Genomic DNA, 22800 nt, shown 5'->3' on the forward strand with positions numbered 1-22800 from the left:
TTTATTCTACAACCATAAAAATCTATTATTATTTATTTAATTAAATATTTGGAGTTATACTTACTATATTTAACTTTTATGAGAGTATTTCTGGCGTTATCAGTATAATAAATATAATAAATATAATAATATAATAATATAATAAATAAAACGACCATTTTTATGGCCCTTTATTGCGACCGTTAAATTACGCGCCGGAAATTACGACCGCAAAAATGACCGTTTCAAACTCCTTTAATTACGATCCTTATTAGGGGTTTAATTTCATGATCATAATCAGCCTAATGCCTCTCCTAGTTTCATTTTAAACGGCAAACTAATAGTTTTTACTACTTAGTTCCGTCATAGAACGTTGCGGGACCACATACCTCACGAATACAAATATTAAGTAATAAATCATTCCATATTTTGTGTTTATATTTTGATTGATTTATTTATTTTGACCAATTTTGGCTTAAATATATATTTGAAAACAGGAGTGGGACTGAATATTCTTTCGTATTTTTAATTTTCTTTCAAACGGCAAAGTAACAGTTTTTACTACTTAGTTCCGTCCTAGAACGTTCCGGGGCACATGCGTCACAAATAAAAGTATGATATAATAAATCATTCCATATTTTGTGTTTATATTTTGATTTATTTATTTTTTTGGACAAACTTTAGCTTGAATAGATATTTGAAAAAACGAGTAGGAGTGCATATTATTTCGTATTTTTTAATTTTCTGATCAGGAAGGGGTTAAATTTCAACAGCCACGAGTCCGAATTGCCAATAACCACCGCATACTCGTATTTATCATTCTAAACTTGCCAAAAATTATACAGTAATAAAATACTAAATTAATGATAGTGAAATTATATTTTTGAATATGTATTTTATTCGTCAAAACACATTTCCTAAGTTTTAGTTCTGTTTAATATAGTCTCTGAAGCCTTCTGAAATCTGGAATCCGCCTCAAAGTTTCGATGAGTCCCACAGTTACCTTAAAAGATGTAGAGCTATTTTAGAAATATTTTATTCTTTCAGGTCAATTGCAAAGGATAACAAAGGCTTTAAGTTATTAACCAGAATGGGTTGGTCAGAAGGAAAATCTCTTGGCAAGGATGGCGAGGGTAGGACAGAACCTGTAAGTTTTTTATTCTATTCCTTATTTTTTTATAAATTTTGTTATGTATTAAATATAAACGTATAACATTTAATACAATAGTGTCAGTCTAGAATTTTATGTGCAGGTATTTAAAAAAATTTGATGTTTAAGTATGGTGGATTGTGGCTAGAAAGTCAGACATGAAGAAGGTTTGTTGTTGCAGAAAAACTATTCCGAAAGCCTGACTTGAAAGGGGATAATAGCTATTGTTAGTAGAATCTATAAGCTGATTTAAACAAATCTTCTCTAGAATTTTGGAGATAAATGGGAGAATAGTTATCGAATAGAACTATTTATGATGTTCGTGCTCAAACTGATTTTACGCATCTGAATCCGTGGAGGTTCAAAAATTTATAATTAAAAGTAAGGCGCTGCTCCTGTGGGAAGGAGTCTAGAAAATAGTTATTTGCATATGTGGTGTTACATAATAAATCCACCACGAGTATTGCAATTGACTGGGCCAGATACCTGATTGATCAACCTTATCTTATGTGGATTTAATGTAAGCTTGGCCAGGAAAGCACTTTTAAGAATGAAGACTTTAGGTACTGTGTGTAAACTCGCGCAAGCACACTTTTTAAATAAGGAATTTTATACGCGGGTCACGCAATGCTAAAAATCCTTGTACGGTATCTTTGTACAATAGCGTGTGACATAGGGAGTAAAGTCGTAGCGCAAACGTGTTTTGTTATTTTTTGAACATCCTGCCTATCATCATTGATTGTAACTTATTCAACGATCATTTTTATTGAGATTTTATAATTTAAGACATCTTTAAAGCTGACATTTTTTATATTTAATTTCTTTGTCTCAAGGATTTTACCTTTCCGTGGTCGCAGAGCAAACTTCCAATCACAATAGTTCTAGTATTAATACCCTCCTTAGAATCGATGATCTGATTCCAAGCGTCATTAATGATTAAGTGAGGGTTATAAGGTGCGAGTAATGCACATTTTACTTTACTATACTTTATAACGTTTTACCCCTGGAAAATATATTCTTACATTTCGGAATACTACTTCAGTTTTGCTCGCATTATCTAGATCTAATGTCGATGATATTTGGGAAACATAGCTTATAACTGGTTGTGGGTTTATATTCTCTATCTAACTTTTTACGCATGATAGATTTATATGTATAAGATTTTTTTAATCTTTGCTTATTGACTATTAAAGTTAGTGTTAATAATTTTAATCAAAAAAGCCATATGTTTATATGGAATATATACTAAATTCTTACGGCTAGGTCCAAGTAACGGGAAGAAAAAGAACATGTCTGTCCTAGGCTTAGACCTATACTTAAACCTCGATTAATGAATATAGCTCTAATTAATATAATAAAGTCAGAAATAGATTTTATATTATAATTTTGTTATATTAAAATGTATTAGATATTTCCCTGGTAATTTTTAAATTTTGTTTTCGAACAATTGGGATTTTTAAACAAAAGTGGAAAAAAATTCCTAAAGAGCATGTGACCATAAAAATTGTTTAATCCTATATATGATCCTGCGTAGAAACTAATCCGCGAGGGTTCGCTAGTGGTTTGGCCCTCTCAGTGATGAGTTGAATCTTCAAGGGAATAAAATGAAGGCAACTTCACATAGCTGTAAGCAACATGAGTTTTCGCGATGGCTTTCTGTAAAGGAACCGGTACATCTCTCTGTAAATAAGCCTTACAGAATGACAAATAAGAGGTTGTTATATGGTAGCTCGTCATAAATGAAGGTTGATTTAAGATGGGTAGTAAGTAAGATGCAGTATACGTTAAGAAAAATAGCAGAAACAAAAAGAAAAAAGGGAAGAAGAACATGAGTTAAGTATGGAAGATGTGATGTTGCATTTTGCAACTCACAAGGCACATGTTATGGTAAAATCTTAGTTAAAGATAATTCTTTAAGGTATGAGTTAGATTTCCACCATACACCACTGAGGCTACGCGATGCTCCAAGATTCGTTTTGATCTAGTTTGTAATTTAACTTCTTATCGCTGATACGTTCCGAATTATTATTTTTCTATATGTAAAAGCTTTTCTGGAGTCAACGTCATCATCGTGGAACATCGCTGGAGGTTGAGAATCATCGGGACGCCGGAAAGACTTAACTAACTCGCTATTCCTACTAAGACTTTGACTGTATCATTTAAATTCTCCGCCAGTTTTACCATTAGTCGTTGCTGCCAACCTAACTGCTGAAAACCTCAACGGTAATTGCTTGCAGAGATTGACACGAAATTATCTGAATTTTCTACAAGACCTGGATTACTTAAGGAGATTCCGAAGTCTCCAAACAACAGAGCATATATTTCATCTAATTTGTAGTCAAATGTGAGGCGTAAACTATACCATCGACATTTACTGTACGTGTGGTGACATTGTAGTCCAGGCCCGTACCGTTAATACTCCGAATTTATAATCACGGTGTGAGTATAATAATTGTAATAAACGAGCCCGTTACGTTGTAAATGTTTATGGACGCTTTTGGAGAACAAAAACAATATCTTACATTATTTACTTTGAGTAAAATAGCAACAGATAATTAAACACTAAGTCTATAAATAACTGGATCATTTCACATTGCACGGCATTGTTTTAGTCCTTCGGTTGTCCACGCTACGTTGCGGAAGTCTGCGAAATCCGACCAATGGGAGACGAGCAAGGTGGAAATGACGTAGGTTAGGTTCACTTGAAAATTCTCAAGCAAGCAGCAATCGTGGACTTACTTCGTTGTACCCGGTCAGTAGTTATAGTGCGTCTATAGAGGGAACGCCTGGTCACCCATCGGAGGACCTGAGCCACGAAACCTCTAAGCCCCCCCCCCCTTTCCTCTCTTCAGTTGGCCCAGAAAGTCTTAAAGTTTTATAAGTTTGTCGGAATGTGAAATTAAGTTGGCCAAGAAAGCCCTAAAGTTTCATTGTGATTTTTTTTGAGTGTAATATTTAGTTGGCCAAGAAAGCCTGGTTGTCTGTAGTTGTCGAATGGACTTCGGTTGGCCAAGAAAGCCCCAAAGTTTCATTGTGTTTTTGAAAGGAATTTAGTTGGCCAAGAAAGCCCTAAAGTTCATTTTGTCTATAAGTTAGTCCCCCCCTCCCACATAATTTTGAGGTTAAGTTTGCCACGTGGCGACGAGGTTTCATGAGATTAATTGTTCAAGGTTTAAAGTTTAAGATTATTGATTTTGTGCAATTTTTTCTATATTTCTAATTTGGCGATAATGTTGTGAATAATTGAATTTTCTTATTTGTGAGTTGTGATAGTTGACTATGGATTTTGTTGATGATGTATTTCCAACCTATGTATTATTTGGCCATCTATACGATTTTGTGAATTTGTAGTTGAGTGCCCCATGCCCTGGTTCTTGTAATTAGCCCCCCCCCCCTCCACACACAGAAAATTATTAGTTGTTTCCGAAAGATAAAAAATTGAGTATCCTTAATCCCCCTTTTTCAAAATGTGTTCTTTAGAATGAGGTATTCCCCTATATTGTGAGATGTGCCCTTTAGAACGAGATATATTCTTGTAACTCGTAAATTTAGTTTCTGCCCCACAGTCCTTATGCTTGTGAAGTTGCCCCTCGCCCTTTTTTGTATCTGATAATAATCTGTTACTTTCTACCTCTTCACCCCATTTTACGGAAAATTAAATGCGATAGATTTAGTAAGGCTTTACTATATAACTCCGCGAATTCATGGGACATCATAAGGGATAAATGTTAAATTGTTAAAAGTATTATAACCCGAAATCTTGCTTCATTTTATTTTAATAATTTTAATTCATTTGTGAACGTCATTCTATTGTTCTGAAGTCAAGAGAATGTGATTTAATTAATTGTGGTCGATATGTGCTAAAAAAATCATTGTACTATCGTAAATAAATGTTAACTGTATTATTTTTCTATTTAATTCGCTATGTTTTCATTCACGAGTAAGAAACCCTTACTTTCTAAAACCGCGCCCTCTACCGGATTATCCTACATTTGATTTGAGCTAGCGGGAAAGTAATAGGGAAGTTCAGAGTCTGGTACACCATAAACTTAAAATGTAATTTTTTGTAGTGAAGCTAAATTTAGAATTTAAAAGTAAGAATTTTCTAGTTTTGTTGGTTTTTGAGATTTCGCTCAGTCGTTTAGGTTTTGTTAGTTTCTTTGACCCATGAAAGGTCTGGCGCTCAACATTGTTTATTAAAAGGTCATCTTAAGGTTACGGTGCCGAAGGTGTATTAATTCTCTTTGTCTAAAAGACATTAATATTACAAAGAATACAGATAGAAGGCGCATAATGGCATTGAGAAGAGGACAGGCAAGAGTTAGTAAAAAATTCGATTTCGGAAAACTAGAAGAAACAAGAACCGGAGATATAGAAATGAGAAATAGTAGAAAATAAAATAAGACAAAAAAAAGCGGCAAGGGAAAATTGAAGGATATGCTACTGAAATATAGCAGGCTTAGAAAGAAAGGATAGGGAGTTAATGAGAAATTTGACACAATGGGATATAGTAGTAACGATGAAGACGTGGATAGCTGAAAATGGATAGGAAAGAGTAAGGGAAGATTACCAAGAGGTTGCAAGTAATAGGTTCAAAATGCAAAGAGGAAGAATACAAAACGCAGAGGAATGGAAGGAATCGTGAAGCGAGTAAGAAACGAATGTATAATAGACTGGGGAGGAAAACAATTTTTTAAAGAGTCTAGATGAGAATGGATGGTTTATCCTAAACCAAAATACAGAGGGGGACGAGGAAGGGGAATATACAAATATAGGAAGCAAATTGGAAACGTCAATTGATTATACGGCAGGGGGCGAGGAGGTAGGAGAGAAGTTCAAGAAACTAGAAACAGGGAACTATATGTGACGTGCGCCGAATAAAGGGGGCTTAGTGAGATTTTTTAGGACGAGCAGTTGACGTCGACCCGATGTTTCACGGAATCTCGAGCTCTCGAGCCAAAGCCCTATTACTTGGGTACCTAACAACTCAATTATTAGCAATAATGATGCTCGGATATTTTTTTCTGATTGTTTAATTAAAAAGAGCAGCTCAAAAACTATCAAAATATGTAAAAACCTTGATTTCGATTTTTTTAGAGTAAGCACCCTTTCTTCAACGCACGTCACATATACATTCAGATCACTTTCTCATAATAGGGACATTATAGGGAGAAGAGAGTAATAACAATAAAGTTAAAAACGAAGCCCAAGTAAAAAGAGCGGGAAGAGGGGATTAGTCAATGTAAGGTAAAGAACAGTTTGAAGAAAATTTCTGGAATATCAAAATAGGGGAAGGAAATATAAACGAGGAGATGGAAATAACGGTAAGAGAAATACAAAGTACTAGAGTGAACAAGCACAAAAGGAGCTAGTGAAGGGGAAGAGCTAGCTTTTATTTAATATATTAGTATTAGATTTGGAAGAAGAAATGAAGGAAAAAGGATGCGGATGAGTCAGGATAGGGAACGAAAGGATACATAAACTGGCATACGCGGACTATATAGTGTTCAGCTAGAATAAAGTTGAATTTAAATGTAAAAAAAGACCAAGATAATGAGGTCTAGAAAAGGAGGGCGAAGAAATGGAGAATGGACGAGCCGATTGGTGATTGGTTTGCAGAATGGCCAGTCATCGCTGAGAAGCGTTTGACCCGTAATCAAAAAAATAGGTGTATTCTCGGAGGATTAAAAATAATTGGAAAAGGAGAGTGTGACTACTCGACACGCTGGGATGGCCGGTATTAGGCGATGGAGCAGAGGTATCAGAGGTATGGGATGGAGAGAAAGGAAAGTTATTGAGAGTTTACATGAAATATATATAAAGTAGACGGTAAAGGTAGACTGAAGGACGCCGGGATATATGGTGAGAGAAGAAACGCAAAGGGATAAATTAAGTACTACGGCGGGAAAGAGTAAATGGGAATTGGAGACATAGCTGAGGGAGGGAAAGGGAGGGGAGTTAGTGAGAAATTTTTTTATAGAGATACAGGGAAGGAGAGGGAGGCCATTATAATTAACGGGAAGGGAAGAAGAAAGGAGGGAGTTCTTTAATGATAGAGATATAGAAGACGGGACTGGAGTAAACTATGAAGAATTGGGAAAAAGGGAGAGGGAAAGATAATTAATACTAAGATGAGAGATTAATCTGGAATCAAAATATAATAAATGGTATAAGATGATAAAAAAGGAAAAAGTACCAAAGTAGTGCAGAATCTGCGAATGGAAATAGTTTACATGGGTGCATGTTTGGGAAGGATGTAGCAGAGGAATGGAATATAAAGGAAGCGGGAAAGAGAATGTGTAAAAGGTTCTAGGAGAGAATGGGTACGCGGAAGAGTGGTTAAAGGAGTTTGAGGGGGCCACAGGAGAAATGAAAAAAGAATGAAGGAATTTATATGGAAAACAATGGCAAAATGGAGGTACACGAGAAGTGAAAGGAAAAAAAGTTGCTTAGATTAGAATTGTAAATATTTGTGAGTAATAGGTATGTTACATCATAAGTAGATTAAGATGCCGTTGCATTCTCGTTCTCGCTTTCTCTTTCTAGCTTGCACTCTTGCAACAGAATGCCTTAAATCGTTAAAATCTTAAAGAGATGACCTTAAATTTTAAACGTTGTAATGTTAATTTTAATTGTTCTAATTATAAAAAAAATTTTTTGTAAGTAAAAAAGTTTAATTTTTGATGTGTAAAGAACAGATAAAAATGTATTCATTTAGAAAAAATTCTAGTAAGTAAAGGAGATATTTAGATGTTTTTAAAGAAAATTTGGAAGCTTTAAAAGATTTTAAAAGTTTTTACGATAAAAAGAAGATTTTGGATGAATAAATATCATTTGAACAGTTATCAATTTTTGAAAAATTAGAATAAGTTTAAGAGATATTTAGAAGTTTTGAACAAATTCAGAAATAGTTTAAAACTTGAAAAGATGTCAAAAAATTTCAAGCAAAATAAAGATTTTTTAAAATTTGAAACGAAAAATTTAGAAGCTTTTCAATCATATCGTAAGGTTTCAAAATAATAAATAAATGTATTAGTATTCATTGCAAAATTTAAAATGACTTTTTATTTTGTAAAATTAATTTGAAGAGAATATTGAAAAAGATTTAAAAAGGTATAAAAAACTGTAGAAATAATAATCTGGGATTTAGAGTGGGACGATCGTCTTAGGGGCTAAAGCGTAGGCTTTGGACCCCCTCCGTCGATTTGCGGGTTCGCTTCCCGCCTCGCATTTTTGAAGAGCCTCGGCGACCGATGCCTCTCGAGAAGAAGGTCCTCTAAGTACTTTAATCTGTTGCTCTTGGTGGTTTGGAACCCACCTTAAACTGTAGGTCGCCCTCCCACCACCAAGTAAGTATGCGGGGTGTGTGTAAAGGAATAGGCAAGAAGCTAAAAGAAAAATGTAAACCCTTAGAGGACACCTTAGAAGCTTCTATTCTATAATAATCTGGGATTTTAAAGCAATTTTCTAAATTTCTTAGGGTTTATTAGAAGTTTTAGGTTAAAGTGATTTTTAGTAAAGTAATATATTTTAAAGAGTATGTTTTAAAAGTTTTCAAAAAACAAATTTTAATGTATGAATAACAATTGAACAATTATTTATTTGCAACGACCTGAAATTCAAATAATTTAAAAGGTGTTCAATTAAAAAATTTTTAATCTTCTAATTTTGCAGGTTTTCCGCTTAAAATTGCCTGAAATGATATACTTTTAAAAATGTATAAATTGATTTATTCTTCAATTTAGAGCACTAAAAATGATAGCGGGAATTTATATGTATAATAAAAATTTTGAGTCGTTAGAGCGATTACTTTAGACAAATAATTTTTTTTAAGCGAGAAAAAATTTGCATTGGTCCGACTTTAAACCGGAAATATGTATATCGAAAAGAGTGTAAGTAGACGCCGAAGTGTTTCGGTAAAACAATCTTTTTAGCGTTTATGCTTGGCTTCGAAAATGTTACTAATGTTTTATACTTTTTGACTAATGATTGTACTATGGCATACAGTACGCATCTTGCAAATATAAAAACACGATTCCTATCTATACATTGGCTAATTATGTTTAAAACATTCCTAATTAATATATTTATATAATAAATTATACAAATTTAAAGCGAAGAAATAACTCTAAAATTATTATTAACGTGCTTCTTGAGAAATGAGGGGAAAGAGGAGCTATTGGATACCTCCTACCCCAAAGTTCTTCTCTGTATCCGCGCCTGTTTGTATTGAGCAATACATAAACAAGCTAAACGATCGTGTTTGGTTCATAGGATGTTTCAGCAATCATTCAATCGAATTACGAGCACTGTGGAGGCATGTGCATCAGCACTCAGATGCGCCATCTATAGAGGCGCATACGGGACCCACGCCATGCGAGGCACGCGCGTGCATGAATGAAGCGAACACTCGGTGCGCGTGGGTTGACTGTCCTAAAATTATTTATTTATTTTGAGGAGGTAAATAGAAAGGTTGAATTAAATAAACATAACGGAATTTATTAAGAAAATAGTCTATAGCGAGGATGGTGGAAAAAAACATTTCTTCCCAGATGATAGCGCTACGTGCGGAAACTCTAGGAACTACGAGAACATGTGATGTAAATTTTGAACTGGTATAAATATAACTCATATAATTGTATAAATTATACAAGCATTATCACTGCGTTCGCGACAATTTCTAATTTTATATTTTCACTGAAGGGAAGCTCTAATCTGGGATGGTATAAAACTCTTGAGTACAGGCGATCGCGAACGGGCGCCAGTCGAAATACATGACGTGCGGTCTCCTTTTAGTACTTCGTGATTCTCAGAAAACTAGAACCGGCACACACTGACGCGTTGCAATGTTGTAAAAGGCACTGGGCTAGCCGGCTAGTTCCACACAGTCCCGTGTGCGCAGAAAATGGCGGCGTAAAGCGAAAGTGAAAGAGACGGACAGATATATTTATCTCTTTCACTCTCAGGATTACACAAAATATAGATTCTCTATCTCTTTCACATCTGTGATATTTTGCTTTGTGATTATGTTGCACTACACGTACAGGACGGCACCCTTATTGAAAAGGCAATTTATAGTTTTTATAAGCATTAAATAATAAATGTAGTTAATTTATAAATTAAACATTTTGTGCCCCCACTGGGTACTCATGGGGCGCATGTACACGCCGCAGAATTTCGTCACAGGATGATTGTAAACATGCTCGCATTGTGCCACACCCTGTGCACGCATTTCAGTTACAATCATAAAATGTGAGCGAACATGGTGAGTTTTGGCATGCATTTCATGCTCATTTGGTGTCGTGGGCCATCAAAATATTCAAAAATGAACGCTGGATATTTTAAATGGCTCTGCACTATCACAGGAAGCGCGTACAACGCAAAATTTACTACATTCGCATGTTCCTCGATTCATTTTGAGCTAAGCATAACCAACGCATTTACCGAACTTGAATCATCTAGACTACTGCGTATGGAGTATTTGACAGGCAAAGGCTTGTCGCCGTTTTTTGTCGAAATTTCTTCCATAAATCGTCCCAGGCCTTAAGGAAGTTTCCTTTCCATTGAGCGTAAGTTTTGTGGTCGCTGATTATGAATACATTGTTAGATTTTCAAACTTCAAGATGGCTCATCTAATATGGCGGCCCAATTTGATTAAATTAAAACTAATTGTGGTAAAAATTAGAATACGATGGTTTTTGGGGTCGCTGATTACATACCCGCCATTAGATTTTAAAAATCCAATATGGCAGATATACAATGGTGGCCTAAATAAAGTAATTAAATGCTAGTTCCTATGGATATTTCTATTCCGCGGTATTTAGGACCGCTGATTGCGAATATATTATCAGTTTTCTATATGCATAACTTGCGAGTCTGGGAATATCTTGAAGGGATTAATTTTATGGAATCCATATTTGAACTCTCAGAACTACGATTTTGCGTTCTACAAAATATGCAAACTATAGATGAAAACTTTTACACGAACGCTTTTTATTTACCTTAGTTTTCTCATATGCCATGAAATGCATACCAATTTCGATTGAGTTATTAAACTAGATTTGTGACTTTTGTTATACAAGCAAAAAAAGAACCTTACATTTTACTGAAAACCAAGTTAAATCTACCTAGTTTCCTAGTACGTATATGGACAACATGACAGTTCAGTAAACGTTACAATTATAGGCAAATAAGTATGACTATCAATGATGGTTACTAGTACCGATTCTCAAGTGGTGCTGACCTGCGGATCAGTAGATTTTACCGATCTAGTCGCTATTCTGTACAGTTTCTGGATGCTGCAATTACGAATTATTATGTCCCTTTAACGAATAATATAAAGAGATCTGAATCATGTTATCGGTGTAGACTACAGCTAAGACAGCACTATAAATTGTTAAAAAGTATTGCTAAAAAATAATTAATAAATAAGCGCACGGTTATGTCTTATAAATATTTTCGGATATACTTATAATTAATCGTTATTTGTAAGTTATAATGCTTATAATACAATTAAAATTTCGTACGCAATGGGGGGGGGGGGGGGGGGGGGGGGGGGATTTGAACGCATAAACCTAAGCACGCAATTCAACAGTCTTAACCACTACAGTAGTATACGAGTTGCGATCTGTAAAATAATTTTGAAATGCATTTGTAACTGAATGTGGTGACTTCGGGAACGACTTTTGAATACGCAACCATGCCATCGCGGCACACAACAACAGTTCTAGCATTCACATCATACCTATGTGTCAGGTGAAACAGTCGCTGAACAAAAACACGTCTTGCTCCAATAAACTCTCAAGTGTACGCGATCTGTGAATAAGTTGTGCCAACCACAATCGTATTATTTTTATAAAACCTCTTCCTTGCAAAGTAGGAATATGGATTAATGCGACGACTGTCACAGAAATGTCAAAAAGGAATGTTTTTTAGGTGCTACAATCCATTCAGGCCGATTGCGTCGTGAATTCACCAAGTGCTCCGCGCGGATAGGTTGCGTTGCGGCTTTAGGGGCGAGTTAAGTGAACCGATCGGATCGGTAGCATGTACAGATTTTTCGGTAATGTCCACTGCACTACTATTGTAATCTCGGTTCAGTGGATTTTACATGTCGTTCAGTATGTAATACGAGGGAATAGAGGTTTATTTTACTGAAGGATAACCGTTGAATTAATCTTAATTTCATTGTGACATTTACGAAATGCTATGTGATTTTGACATTTTCACCCTCTTAGTAAGAGCATTTTATACTCTTACGGTTACAAGAAACCCTTTACAATTCTTGATAAGTAAATATTACATTTCTTTTTTCTGCGTGTACTTCTTGTAACTAATTAGTTATATAACCCAGAATCCATTAATTCGACTACGTTGAATTGGGCACAATTGTGTTACGTGGAACGCGATGTGATGCACGAAGGATCGAATTTCAACAGCCATTCGTACGAAAAACTGTTGGAGAAAGTGGATGATTCACGCGCACAATGTCTAATTGCATGCTTGAAATATGTTCCAGCTTTGATTGATTTTAGCTATGTTGTGCATGCATGTTTTGGTATAGATTTAAAACCGCACTATGAAAAATGTATCGATAAATTCAAAGTTAGCTTAATCAATTTAAAGATTTCTGTCACACCAAAAGTTCACGCCATATTTTATCATGTCAAAGAATTTTGTGAATACAGTAAGTCAAGCTTAGGTGTAGCTGTTGAACAAACAATGAAATCAAGTTTCTTCGAAGCGTAAAATAACTTTGCAATAAAATCAATTCATTTATTTAAACATTTTCCAGATACAATATTGCCCCACCAAGATTCGGTGCATTGAAAAAAATGGGAATGTTGGCTATATTCTTCGAAATTGGGTGACCTTATACATTGTTAAATAAAAAAATTAATTGATCACTTGTTTTTTTTGTTTTTCATTTGAACTTTCGAAGCAAGGTGAAGTTACCGCGCTAGGAGATGCCGATTTTTGAGGTCGCTCGCACACTTGCAACTTACTGTTTACCTAAATGTGTATTTGTATCGTATTTGATCTGTGTTTGCATCGACTGTTGCATAGTGTACGAGTGATGTTACTTTCATCGTTGCTTGGACTACTACCTTATCCCAAGTTTCGAAAGAATTTGAAATTTGAGTAACTGAGCAAATACCATTGGTAGTTAATGACCCTGATAATATACAATGATGATAAGTACTTGTGTTCATTTATACTTTCAAGAGTAGTTTTGGATGTAATCGGAGAGTACTTTCGTCACATTCTCCTACCTCTAGTGAGGACAATGTTGTGATATTAGGTTGAGAGGATGCTCAATCAATTGCCACGCCGAAGTATATTAAGTTTTTTCATGTCAGTAGTAAAAAAAATACCGGTGCTTTTCCAATTAAGCTATTAGAGGGATCAGAATTTATTTATCCATGATTTGTCTGTAAACAGTGGGAGGACATTTTAGATGTTATAAATCAAATTGTGACCGTTTTGACTTGTTTTAATATAATTGAGAAACTAAAGAAAATGCGATTGTATAAAAAAAACGCTAAACTTTGGCTTTCAGTCTGGTCACGCCTCTATGGAATAAGACAGTAGAATATTAGGAGAACATTAGTGATAATACGGACTATATAAAAACTAAGAATGTGTGAAAGATGTAATGGGCTGTTGTCAAATTTCTTTGAAAAAGTAAGCAATTTTTAATTAAAAATTTAATTGATAATATTGCAATACAATAGTTTTTTTTAAAAAGCTTCTCAAAATTGTCCATGAAGGAAGTACACTTATAAAAGTGGGACGATGGTCGTAGGGGCTAAAGCGTTGGTTTTGGACCCACTCTATCGGCTTGCGGGTGCGATTTCCGACTCGCACTCTGGAACAGCCTCGGCGGCCCATGCGGTGAACACTAGCCTAGCAAGGGAGATTCATCTCCGGAGTCATGGGACTGGTACCTCTAGAGAAACAGGTTTTCTCTAAGTACTTAAAGCTGTTGCTCTTGGTTGTTCGAAACCCACCTTAAACTTTGGGTTCCCCTCCCACCACCAAGTAAGTGAATGGGGAGTGTGTAAAGGAATAGGGAAGAAGGTGCAAGAAAAATGTAAACCCTTCGGGGACACATTAGAAGCTTCCATTCCAAGTACACTTATAACCGTAAAACGAACGTATTATAGATAACTGACTTATAATTAGATTGACTACGCAAAAAGATTTAGCTTCAAGTCACATCACGCCTCTTTAGAATAACACCCTATATTACTAAAAGACAATTATTAATACTTTCCTGCTATGCATCAAATCTGTATTCTTAGGAGAAAAATAGCTAATTTAATATTTTTTGTGTAAAATATTTTTTGTTTTTGGATGCTCAAGTGCTTCAAGGTGTAAACGATAACCGCGGTCCACCGCGATCAACTCGCAACAGTGCACAAACCACGAACACTCAACACACTCACAGTTCACATTTGTAAACACTCGTTCATCTGCGAAACAATGCGCGCGCTATATTTTAAACGTTGCAGTTTTAGAGTAAGCTATACAAGATATTATGTTTTTAATGAAAATTTCTTTTTATATAATAGAAAGTAATCTTCCAAATGTTGAATTAAAACATAATTATACCTCAAAATTTCGGCTTCTTAAAACGGCATCAAAATAAATTAAGTACGTTATGTAATCATCAAAAGAAAACATTCATTTAGGTTTGTAACATTTTAATAATTAATTATACATTCTTATGATATAAGCCCCCTCGTGTAAAGGGCTTTCCTATTTCTTATAGGGACTCAATACTTTGTTTACAATTTAAAATAGATTTAAATAGATTGAATATACTGATTTTTATATACAATATTATAATATTATAACTTTTAAATAATGTTGGAGTGTTACTTCGCTCATACAGAATCATAATACAAGACTAATAAAAGTTATAGAATTTTTTCTAAAACCTGCACTCTACTCCGACACTTTTTCTCAATGGAAGCCACATGCCATGTAGTATACATCGCGCACAGTGCACAGTGGACTGGAAAAATCCTGTAGCTCTTATTCATTGATTAGATAATAACTGTATAGCATGATGTGAATAGGAAAGTGCTTTATCGAGTTCATCTACCAAGCTTAAGTCTATTTGTGTACTAGAAAAATTACACAGATGACAATGCTTGTCGCAGCACGCGAGCTACACGGCGTGAGAGCGTGACATGTCTGCGGGAGTTCCCGCACGACCTGCAGATCGTACATAAATCCGCACTGTGCCCGCATACGGTACACAGTGTGCTGAGTCGGGAATTTACTATTTAAAATCACCTGCAGCCTACAATTCTTCACAGATTTTTAATTTTTCTTAGAAATGATCGGCAATATTTGCGCAAGAGCGTCTATAGATTAGATTTTTAAATTTTTATTTTAAATTAATTGATCTCATTCTCGATGAAAATGAACGTCTATGTATCAAAAGAACATAAATAGTTAGCAAGAAATGGAATCTAATTGTTTTAAAAAACTATATTTACAAAATGTCAACATCATGGGAATTTTTCTTGCAAAGTATATTTGTAAGTTGAAATTGCTTAATTTTATCTGCACGATTATATTTGATCATCAATATTTTATGTGGTTTAATTAGTTTATTGTATAAACAAATGCATAGTTTAGGCATTTATTGGCAGAAAGTAATCGTTTTTCTTTCTTATTACCTTTAAATTATAATTATGAAAATGTTTAGTAGTAAGGATTGGTCATTCGATATTATTTGTTTATTTGATGAACAAATTTTGTAAACAAATGCCTAGTTTGGTCGTTTACAGGCAGAAAGTAATAGTTTTTCTTTCTAATCGTCTTCAAATTACATAAGTGGTAATTTTTAGTGATAAAAAATTTGTTGATCAATATCAGCTGATCGTCTTCAAATAATTATATTGGTGATGTTTTGTGCTGCAGGCTTGTCATTCGATTTTATTTGTTTACTTTATAAATAAATTATATAAACAAACGCATAGTTTAGGCATTTATTGACAGAAAATATTTGGTTTTCTCTTTTAGTACATTTAATTTATTTTAGGGATAATATTGAGTAATAAACATTAGTCATTCGATATTATTTGTTTATTTTATAAACAAATTTTATAATTAAAGGCATATTTTGGTCACTTTTAGACAGAATCTAATCGTTCTTCTTTCTGGTCGTCTTGAAATTATATAAATAAATTTCATAAATTTATAATACAATATATATATATATATATAATATAATTTTGTTACATGGAGCAACAGTTATGCAGAATTTTTTACTTCCAATCGGACAGTATTCAGCATTTAATACATAAGTTTCTGGTATCATCTGATGTATTAGTTGCATTTACGAGCACACGAGCGTCTGTGCCACTTCTACACTGAAGCTGGACCCCCCCCCCCCTTCCAGTCGACGGTCTCCTTCTCCCCTTCCCCTCCCTCTGGTCGTGCGTTGTCGAGACTTGTCAGAACCTGTCAATAGCTCGTACTATCGACTCACGCCTAATGTTCGTTCACTCGCAGGTGCTAGTTGACGTTGTCGTTATAGTTTCTTCTTCTCATTGTCTCATGGTTGGTTCTTTTGGTGGTAGAGATTCTGGTTCTGCCTGCACTCCCCTCTTTGGTTTGTATGCCACAGCATGTCGAAATTCGCAAAGGGAGACTTTGTGAAGTGCCTTATATTTGGTCCTCAAAAGATTTTGGTCCGAACGTTTTGCCAACGAGGCCTGACGTTCTGCGATGTTGTCAGGAGTTTTAAAGGCAAAAGGGCTGTCTTTCAGAAAAATACAAGGAGCCTTCGTTCGGAGACATTGCCGACGAAGTCCGTTCCAAACTAATAGTTATTTAGGAATCTGCTTCTATCCCAACGGTCTCAGAGCAGCGCATTAAGGAATGTCTCACAAATCTTCATAAAAAATACACTACGTTGAAAAATTTATTGAAGAGTAAAACAACTTCTCAAAGTAATAAGGATGAGAAAATCGCCGCCTTCAAAGAGTACTGCTCTGAGTTATTTAACATAGCCGCTTGTAAGTGCGTTGACTTGTCTAGGTGCTCCTGTCCCAAGGAAAAGAAGGTTCCAGCCGTAGAGCATGCCTTCTATCTTGACAAAAGAGGTAAAAGACTCATGGGAATCGCCAGCGTAGATGTCTCTGAAACAAAAAGAATACATAAGAGAGCAGAACGTAATGCAAAAAGAGGCAGACTTGAACGGGGAGATGGTGGGGAAAGCGTTCCTACTGCATCGGCCTCCACATCTTCCTCTGCGATTGATATGGATACAGATTTAGATTCCTTCTTTAAGGAAGGTAAAATCCTCCTGAAATTGAGGTAAAGGTTGATGCTTTTACCGATGATGTCGATTTTCACGACATACCACGCAGACTTGTGCAGAGAAAATCATTTCAGGCCAGACTTGACTTATCTGAAGCAGCAGTAGTTGCTCAAAGATATGGTATAAGTCAACGGGCTGCGGCACATTTAAGCTCGTCTGTACTCCTCGCTGCCAATCGAGCAGGTATGATCTCCCCGGATATTTCCCAAGAAGTAGCTGAGTACCTGAGTGAAGTAAGATAAGGCGCAAGAAAATTAAAATAGGCTCCAAGTTGAAGAAGGAATCACGCCATGAGGATTCTATTCGTGGCTTATACTTTGATAGTCGGAAAGACGAAACACTGACAGATTCCGGACTTATTAACGAGGAATACATATCTTTGGTGGCCGAACCAGGTTCTAAATACGTAGGCCATGTCGTCACACCATCGAGCCATGCCCAAGATGAGTGTGATTCTATTTATAATTACGTAACAACAGAACTGAATGGAGGCTTCGATGTTGTGGTAGGCGTGGGCTGTGACGGTACAAATACGAAGACGGGCTGGAAGGGAGGAATTATTCGTCTACTAGAGGAACGACTTAATCGTCCCTTACAATGGGTTGTCTATTACATTTCAATGAGCTACCGTTCAGAAGTGTTTTCGTATTTATTGACGGACCTACCTCTGGTCCGAACAAATACTTAGGGCCAATAGAGAGACAACTTCCAACTTGTGAGACCCTCGATGTTGTAAAGTTTAAACAAGTTGAGTGTGACTTACCTGAGATTGAGCCCACTAATCTCAGCTCAGATCAAAGGTATCTTTATGGGATATCAAATGCCATACGGTTCGGAGCGTGCTCCCCTGAGCTGGCCTCCCGGAAGATAGGCCCCATCAACATGGCTCGCTGGCTAACAGCTGCAAATAGAATTCTGAGATTATACATATCAACAAAAAGATCCACAAACAAACTGCAAGTATTAGTTGAATACTTACTCACAGTATAGTTCCTCTGAAGTAGCGAAATGTGGTAAACACTTCCATTCAGACAAACGGCTTCTCTGCCATGCCAGAAAATATATTTCTTGGAATGGTAACCGACCCTAGGCTTACCGTTCGCCAAGACGCACTCACCAAAATCCTGGAAGCAAAACATAAGCAACAGACAACTGTTGGGTACAATATTGTACCAAAAATTAATTTTGGAGCTAATAATTACACAGAAATGATTGATTGGGAACAGACAGATGTTTCACTTACCTTACCTTCAGTTTTAATTCCTATAACAGAGGATGAACTTACCGCTAAGCTATCTATGGCCGATGGCTTGGTACCAGACTGGGACTTTCCATCTTTCCCTTGTCACACAGTAGCGGTGGAAAGAACTGTTAGACTGGTAACAGAGGTGTCCAGACAAGGCATAGGTCCCGAGGCTCGGGACCGACATATACGAGCTACACTTCTTTCTCGAAAGACTGTCAACTTATTTGACACTAAGAAAGACTTTGTGGGTGTAATTAATGACTCTGAGACTTAAATAAGCACGTTCTACATATGGTTGGTTGGTTGGGTAGGGCGTGGGTGGAGCCTGATGTGCAGCCACCTCCACGTGGTGGGCTCTGGGTCACTCGAAGTAGTAGAACTCAGTGAGCTAGGAGCTGCACAAGTATTTAAGCGTTTTACTCGAAAATATGCAATTTTGAGCCATTTCCCACTCCATGAGGATTGGCATGGGGTGACTTTGGCGATTTGGTACGGACCTCTAAGTACCCTCTGATGACTTTTCATCGTAAAGTCACCCTTGGAAGGCATCGGTATCGATTTTAAACCCATTTTTGCAAAACCTTAAATTTTAGTGCTTTATAGTGAAATTTCGAGATTTCACCCTCAAAGAACAGACTGAAGATATTATCCGGTTTCAAAGTTTCAAAATGCACTGAGTTTCGGATTGGACTGGGACACTTTTCCGCACCCAGGCGTTTCCTGGATGCACAATGTTGGTTTTTCGCCCCAGCCTAATGTATATAGAATGATTTTATCAGCCTATTCCTACGAAAATATCGTTCAGGCGTAATAACACCATCGTTTTTTGCGCCTAAAAGCTTGGTTTAGCAAGTCGTCAAAATCGCTATAAAAATTAGGTAAAATTGACAATATTTGAACGCTTGAAACATGACTAAAATTTTATTTGTTAAAAATCAAAATAACAGCTTGTTTCTTTGATTCAAGCTGAACAAATTTCAGGTTCGACATATTTAACTTTTTTCAAAATGTATGCATAGTATTTAATCAAAAGGAAACACGTTTTTCGGTCATTTTAAACAAATTCGTAATTGAGAAACCATTTTTTTTATTTATATATTTGTATTATTATCCCGCAGAAAAAATTGTACATAGAAAAAATTCGACATAATTTTCGAAGCAATAGGGAAATGTTTTGGAACTTTAACGTTTTTGAAGTTTTAAATAAAAAAGGGAACAGAAGATGTTAACCGATTACAATGTTTTATTTTGCTTTTTTTCGGGTTTATATTAAAAACTAATCAAATTTTACATGTGTTGGTTAACACCCACATATTTTTTTTACTTAGCCAAAACGATTTGACTAATGTTATCATTTTCACTTCGCCCTATTTCTCAACTGTACTTTGCCTTGAATAGAGCATATATTGGCGATTTCTCGGAACACCTACAGAATTCTACGACAATTAAATTAAGATTCTCCTAGTTAAGAGTTTTATTATCCTGCTCTTTGATTACGGATGTATTGCTTACGATGATGTAACAGAAGAACTGAATAGAAAGCTAGAACGTGCATTAAATGTATCTACCCATTTCATATACAATTTACCAAAAAGTGAACATGTTACTCTATATCGGGATAAAAATCATCCTCATCATGCCGGACTCCGTGAGAGGAACTCAGCTTTAAACATACCAAAGCACAGAATATGTAAACTCCAAAGGTCTATTATGGTTTAATAATATGGTATTCAGTATTGTGTTGACCTCTTAGTACTAATGCAGTTTTGGATCTTGTTTAACACATATAGTATATTAACGACACACTACTATATACTTTAATTTATGACTTGTGCATTCGAACGAATTTTTGTTCCTTAGATGGCTCCTTAGCCCTAAATATTTTCTGAATAAATTACATTTACAATTAAGATGTTGCAATCATCTCCAACATATATTTTGTTCTTGAATAAATATGGCCATGAAGAGAGTATATCAATGTGAATGAGTGAATCGATTCCTCTTTTGTGGATGTAGTCCATTGTAAAATTGGTCTGGAATAAATTATTTTTATGGAGTTGCAATATGGCACCGGTGTGAGCAACACGTGTATCTTGTGCCTTGTATGAATTCCTTGATTTGACCTAGAGTCTTAAGTGCTAGATTTTTTCTTTGTCTATTATCATGCTCTTTTTGTGCTGTGACACCTGACGAGAGAAGTTTTTGTTCCTGATTTTGTGATTTTCTGTCAGAATTCTGACCGGATTTGTGTCTTTCTGAGGAACTTGTGATTTTCAACAGACATCTTTATAAATTTCGCGTTGCCCCTTTCTCCAGGTTTGACACATATGAAACCAAAAAGGACGTCAAACTTTTTAAAACTGACACAGCTCAATTGAAGTCCGATTTTGATGCTCTAAAGATAAGGAGAAATCAAAAGATCTTTCCTGAAGTTACGTAGGTCCAAGAATAGGCAATACGAATATACGCTGCTGAATTTACTAGCGGCTTGTAATAATCTTTAGGATTTTTGGGCAGCGTTCAATAGATTTAGATGGCTGTCTGCTGCGACTAACAATGTAAGCATACATGCATGGCAAGACCTTATTTTTTCTCTTTATCCGATTAAGGCTCCCATTTGCATACAGTGTATTGTTAACAAAAACCCTTTTTGGGACTGTTATATCTCGATTGTTGAAATAAGGCCTCTTTATTAAGATATAAATGCAATGAAGCCCAAGGCGAGGATGGGAACCCCAATGAATTTTTCAAAAACCTTCCGGAAAATTGGGTAGAGTACTTAGGGCGCCTCTTCAACAGGATCTGGGCCGAGGAAAGAGTCGCATCTGCTGGGCAAAAATACATGCATTTATGTTGCATAAAAAGGGAGATACATAAATCTGACCCTCATAATTAACGGGGAATTGCCTTTATAAATAGTATTACTAAGATTTTCTCTCAGATCCTGTTGACGAGATTGACTGCGTGGTTCAACGAGGTAAACATTCACCCAGGAAATCATGCCGGTTTCAGGCCTGGAAGAAGTTGTATTAATCGGATTTATACCATAACTTCTTTAATTCAAATTCATTTGAATATCGCAAAGGGATGAATCTTTGCTTTTTATATATATTTCAAAAAGGCTCAATTATAATTCAAAAGGCGAATTATAAAAAATCTCTATGATAACGCTAACATATCTATTCGCACTTACGAGGGTCTGACTTTGTCCGTAAAGGTAACTTGCGGGGTGCTTCAAGGTGAGATCCTTAGTCCTCTTCTTTTTGCGCTTTTCATATATGATCTAGAAGAGTAATTATGAAATCACGGTTGCATTGAAGTTCAATAGATCACTTATATGACATTATCCTACTTTCATATGATGATGACATAGTCATACTCGCTTACTCTTAGGCTGACTTACAAGCAAAAATTTCCCCTATGGCTCAATACTCTATGAGAAATTTTTTAACGGTCAACGAAGCAAAATCAAAAGTTATGGTATACCACAAAGGTCAGCCATGTTAATACAAATTCGTCTACGCACAGACTAAGCTGAAGGTAGTAAGCGATTTTTTCTATCTCGGTATCAACACATCGGAATTTAATCTTTTTTATAGAGTTCAGAATAAGAGCGTCTGCTGCGAATATTTCTATGCGTGCTGTTACAAGAATTTTATTGCATCTAAATCTAATGCCTGGAAACCTAAGACTAGCCTTTTTTGTAGCCTCTCGCTTAGTGTTCTTTTTTACGCAATAGAAGTCTGGGAATTAAGGTACTTTGATTCAGTCAAAAAATTACAGCCCTCTTTCCTTAAGAAAATACGAGGCTTGCCAACATACACGCGCAATTTTGCCTTTCGCTGAGAAACAGGTAGGCTTGACTTGGATTCTGCGTCGCCCGTTGAAAATATGGATGATTTCTTTAATATCTTTTCTGATTATCTCTGGCGTTCCGACTATGAAAGATCCCTCCATTCAAGTAGTCTCCAAGTCTTCCCACATCTTAAACTCTATCCGGACATCCAATCATATGTACATCTTAGATTATCTTTTAATATAACTTCTATTATTGTTCAACTTAGACTTCTTGGCTCTGGCAGA

The 22800-nt window shown here is 35.7% G+C and overlaps 1 protein-coding gene across 17 annotated transcripts in view; it reads left to right on the top strand.

Moving 5' to 3' along the window:
- Positions 1 to 22800, top strand: part of LOC117180904 (angiogenic factor with G patch and FHA domains 1) — a 600913-nt gene that overhangs the window by 430293 nt on the left and 147820 nt on the right. For 13 of the 17 annotated variants that reach the window (XR_004468075.1, XR_004468074.1, XR_004468073.1 and 10 more), the window contains one exon: positions 1027 to 1126. Coding sequence is in view for 11 of the 17 variants with exons in the window: in XM_033373513.1 (XP_033229404.1) it covers positions 1027 to 1126 (100 nt within the window). In the remaining 6 variants the exon portion in view is untranslated. Of the gene's footprint in view, positions 1 to 1026; positions 1127 to 1232; positions 1574 to 3175; positions 3542 to 22800 lie in introns of those variants that run through there. The other 4 variants (XR_004468077.1, XM_033373518.1, XM_033373515.1 and 1 more) reach the window with 3 other exon arrangements.

The sequence above is a fragment of the Belonocnema kinseyi genome, chromosome 9 (assembly GCF_010883055.1).
Source record: "Belonocnema kinseyi isolate 2016_QV_RU_SX_M_011 chromosome 9, B_treatae_v1, whole genome shotgun sequence".
Lineage (NCBI taxonomy): Eukaryota > Metazoa > Arthropoda > Insecta > Hymenoptera > Cynipidae > Belonocnema > Belonocnema kinseyi.